Raw genomic sequence first — 5,090 nt, forward strand, 5'->3', positions numbered from 1 at the left:
GGGGGGGGGGCGTTGACTCAACGAGAATGATGTCGCTGGACCGAGATGAGGCATGGGGTAAGGCTGTGATCTCACGGCGGATATTCGATGGTTGCGTCTTACGGCGGGTGTCAAGGTCGCGCATTTAATCATGTACGTGTTATCTAAACAAGAGCAGTCTGGTTAGGCGTCGAGGCAATGGAACGAAGAATGGTTTTGAGGAAATTATTATAAGATTTAATGTAGATATTCAATGAAACTATGTCAAAATATGAAAAAATCTTCGTGAAGCTCTGGAAAAGAAATCGGAGGGAAATACCTGTTGAGATATTTACAGGTAAATATGATTGAGTATGTACTAGATTTATTGTNATATATATATATATATATATATATATATATATATATATATATATATATATATATATATATATATATGTAACGGAGAGGATTTATCAATGTGGAATAAAACAACCACTGTAGTTCACCACCATCTGAAATAAAATGCCGAACACAATTTTTTAATGATAAAAAAAAATTGAAATAATCTCTTAAGACCGTTGCTGACACCGCTTTTTCAGTATGATAGATCAGCGTAGGCACTGGAAGTTGCATGAACCATTCCAAGGGGATGTAGACATTGTGTAGGAGACAATAATAGNTGCGGACACCAACTAGTGAGAGATGAACATCAGTAATACCATCCGTTGCTTGCACCGCTTTTTCAGTATGATAGATCAGCGTAGGCACTGGAAGTTGCATGAACCATTCCAAGGGGATGTAGACATTGTGTAGGAGACAATAATAGGAGGTGTCTGCATCAGCTGCTCCTGCTGCATCATCAAACGATTGATAAGTCTGATCCCACATAAAAAAAGATATTGGTTCTAACATCTTCAAAATGTTGATTCAAAAAAATTTTTAATTGTAGTCGTCAATTTGGGGAAAATGAATGATAATAATTATCGAGTGGTATTATTGAAATTCAAGAGAGTACTAATGAGGTTTCATGTTGGAGACTCTGAGCAGTGATCTCACTGGAGGAGGGGATTGTTCTTTCGGAGAACTCGTGGTAGCATGAAGACTCTGTATACACTACCAACGTTTATATTGATACAGAGGGCACTCTACTATTGGTGGAGGAATTGAACTGCTTGAAGACCCTGCCAAAGCGGGCCAATGAGTGCGACAATAACGTAGACGTGCAATGCTTGGATCCTTCTTCATGCTCTCTGATAACTTCTCCCAAGCTGCATCCACAGTGGCTTTGGCAACAGTTTTTATAAAACATTTTGGAAGAAAAGAAATTTCCTCACTCGTCAAAGAATTTAAATGTCCAGTGTGACAATACTTTGTCAATGATTTCTCCAAGCACCCAGCATCGTACTTGGTAAACCACTTCTTCAAACGTTGCTCATTGACCACTGCACAAAATACTTTTTTAGCTGAAAATTAATAGGACCTCCATCAAAAAGACTATGATGATAGACATACTTTATTTCCACCTCCACATTCTCCAATACCGGACAACCAAAATCATCCAAATCAGTGATAGGTATTGCATTCTTGAGAATCTTCTCTAGCCAATTTTTCTTCTCCAGACCTTGAACGTAGATGTGTTTAACATCCTTCACCATAGCATTGATAAACTCACTCACTCACTCTATCATACTCAATTTCTCCAGGAGTATCCCAATGTAGCCCATGATAATGACGGGACAACCACTGATTCATTTCCCGATATTTAAGCAATAAATCCTCCCATTTGTGGGATGGATCCACCAAAACTGACTCATGAAGAAATTTTCCATCATCATCAAGCTCCAATGCTGATACTGCAAATTCTTTCAAGACAAACTGGTTGCCAAAATCTTTGAAACCCTCGATATCAATAACCACCGCCATGTTGCTATGATTCAATTGTAAAAGTAACTGAGAACTTTGCTCAGTCTTCTTGTTTCATCATCACCGCCCCTCCCTGGTTTTTAGCATGAGAGGTAGTGGACTTGGTGTCTGCATACTGTCTTGGAAATGTTACTTCAATAATTTTGTTATTGTCTGGACAAATTACATGATCTGCTCTCGAGATTCCAGGGAGAGATGTCAAACATAGCTGGACAATTTCGTTGGTGTTAGCACAGTAACGGTTTTCATTGAATGCCCTCGCATCAACAAGAGTCTGTGAAATTTCGCGAATTATTTTTCCGTTGGAGTCCTCGGAAGAAAAAATTTGTCTGGAGGTTTGGTAAGATCAAATGGTCATGTATTCATAATATTAATCCAATAACCGTTACGATACGATGATGACGTTTCTTCAAAGTCTGGTTTATATTTCGTGGCATGATGCAATAACCGTTGAATAAAATGGTGTTTGAGAGGANATCAGATGGTGGCAGTCAACCCGAAGATGACGCTTTCGTTATGAAGACCCTGTCAGTCAGTTTTATAAACCCCATGCTCGCATAGTGCAGGACATTTTAGATTCAGTGAGTCAAGTGTGAAGAGTTCTACTGCTATGTCTAGTGTTGGTGGATCTCCAACTGAGCAAGTTTCGACTTTGGAGATAATTACAATTCGTAATTTTGTGGATAACGTGAGGAGTTCTGAAAAAATGAAAAGAGATGTGCCATTGAGAGTGATGGGATCAGTGCACTCTTCCAATTCAGAAAATGAGTACGATAGTTTAACTGATGAGGAGTTTGTGCCTGGTGTGGTGGATTTTTCTGCAACTTCATCTGAGGCCGGAGATCCTGAGGGCATCTCCGAAGTAGAGACGTCAGATGGGGGAGGCATCCGACCAGAAGGAGACATCAGTTGGGGACTTACCTGTGAATGTTTCATCTGGAAGTTCTACTCCATTGCTTTTGGACACATCACAATCAACAATTGTTCCAGACTCAACAACTGATGTGTCAATCGAAAAACCTGTGGTTATTGACATGCCATCTGACAATATTAACTCTGTCGAGGAGAAAGTTGACAATATTCCCGACTCACCAGAGCCAGCAGAGGAGGATGTTATCAGCATTCCCGACTCACCAGAGAGCCCCGAGCCAGCAGAGAAGTGTATTTTGAATATTCTCGATTCACCAGAGAGCCCCGCACCAGCAGAGAAAAGTATTTTGAATATTCCCGACTCATTGGAGAGTTCCGAACCAGCAGAAAAGGGGATTTTGAATATTCCCGACTCACCGGAGAGTCCCGAACCAGCAGAGAAGGGTATTTTAAATATTCCCGACTCACCGAAGAGTCCGGAGGAGGATATTCTGATCATTGATGAGTCATCAGAGAGTCCAAAGCCAGCTGAAGACAATTTTACGGTGCCCGAGACATCGGTGATCATCTCGGAAAAACATCAACCTATGGACGTAGATTCATCGGAGGTGTTGGTATCAGATACCAGAAGTGATGAGTCAACATCATACAGTCCAGCACGATCATCAGATGACTCGAACGATGATGATGATGATGATGAGCAACTACGTGTTTTCGTGCCAGAGGAATGGAGGAGTCAATTGTCTGAGAGAGTCATGAAGAAAAAACTGAGAGCTGTTGTCAACAAACACTTCAAAATTGGTGGTACTTTCCTCACGCTTGGAGGTGTACGAGCTAAATTGATCTTCTGTCCTCACGGCAATGTATTTTTCAAGCCAATGAGAGCCCACAAACGACCTGAACGATTGCCCACAAACTTCGAAATTCATCCAATTGTAAGTATTAAATAAACTCCATGATAAAAAATGTATAAATTAAGAATTAAATACTCATCCATATCTTTTATTTCATTTGTTTCAGTTGTAAACCAGTATTGGATTTCGAGAGGAAAAATTCCCCGTTTTGTCTGCTTACGCTTATCTGACAGGATGATCAGAAACTATGGATTATTATTGCTTACGCTTCAATGAAGATTTTCCTTCCATAATACCGAACAAAATCATGATATTACGTGCATTACAAGTTTTTTCTAAAATTTTACTCTTTTTTTCATTATTATTATTTTGAAATTATCCATGTATTGAATAAAAAGAAAAATAGTTCATGTAAATATATTTCAATTATTAGTCTCAACCGTCTTCACAATCCTCCATTCCTCCAAAACATAAACATTGACGCTTTGAATGCCAGACGCCAGGCGCCCAACCGAGAAGGGGAGTGAAGTGTTTATTAAGTGGATACGCAGTCTTATTGCTCTGCTTCAGTACGTCTCAAACCATCCACGAGATAGTTGAAAAGTGTTTTGACAAGTTTGAAAGCAACGTAAGTATTTCAAATTTTGAGTGAAAAAAAGTGATTTTAGTGCATTTAAAAGCGATTTCGTGTGATTATTAACAAGTGTATGTTTATTACAGTGGAAAAAAAACATGAAGAATTATCCATTCCCAGACCCTGAGCAGAGGGAGGAGTGGAAGGAAGAGGACGCAGCCATGGAGGATTGGTGGCTGGAGCAGAAGGAGAACNCTCTAGAGGATTGGTGGCTGGAGCAGAAGGAGAACTGTTGGGATTATATCCCACACTATTACCCTTTGGTGGGACATTTGGCGGTACCAATGCACCAGGTTGTCAGTTTCCTGGCATATCTGGGAGATTTTCTGTGTGTTGCGAAGGTACAACAACAAATGATCAATTTAGTTGTTCATTTATTAATTTCTATAAATAATAATAATTTTCATGTAACTCATTTCTATATTTCTTGAGTGTTTATAGCAAGCTTCTGTTCATCAGGAGATGAGAGGATTTTTGAACTTCCTCCGTCTCGTCGATCGTGAGGAAGAGGCGAGGGAGATACTGCCACATGCGCGGTGCCTCACCATCGCCGCATGGCTCATTTTGGGCGTACAAGGTCGTTGCATCGAATAAAGTGAGTAAACATCATCTTCTTTCTACCATTTTCTTAAATGGCATTCAAGAAAAATTAATATTTATATATACGTTTCATCTGTTTCAGATGCTGTTGACTTATATTTTCAAAAATTATTACTATAGCTTTTAAAGATTTATGTATTAAGGTTCATTTTTTATTCATTAAAAAAAAATATATATATAATACTGAACAACAATTAAAGCTCAGTTTTCAAATTTATTTCTTCCCTACATCTTTTCAGGCTATTCAA

The 5,090-nt window shown here is 39.1% G+C and overlaps 1 protein-coding gene across 1 annotated transcript; it reads left to right on the forward strand.

Annotated features, from left to right (window-relative positions):
- Positions 1 to 2,759: 2,759 nt before the first annotated feature.
- On the forward strand, positions 2,760 to 3,780 carry LOC107044046 (DNA topoisomerase 1-like). The gene is made up of 2 exons (XM_015265793.1): positions 2,760 to 3,689; positions 3,775 to 3,780. Exons 1-2 carry the CDS (start codon positions 2,760 to 2,762, stop codon positions 3,778 to 3,780), a joined length of 936 nt encoding a protein of 311 aa, XP_015121279.1.
- The last annotated feature ends 1,310 nt before the right edge of the window (positions 3,781 to 5,090 follow it).

The sequence above is a fragment of the Diachasma alloeum genome, unplaced genomic scaffold (genome assembly GCF_001412515.2).
Source record: "Diachasma alloeum isolate Michigan unplaced genomic scaffold, Dall2.0 Dall_scaffold_00666, whole genome shotgun sequence".
In the NCBI taxonomy this organism is placed as follows: domain Eukaryota; kingdom Metazoa; phylum Arthropoda; class Insecta; order Hymenoptera; family Braconidae; genus Diachasma; species Diachasma alloeum.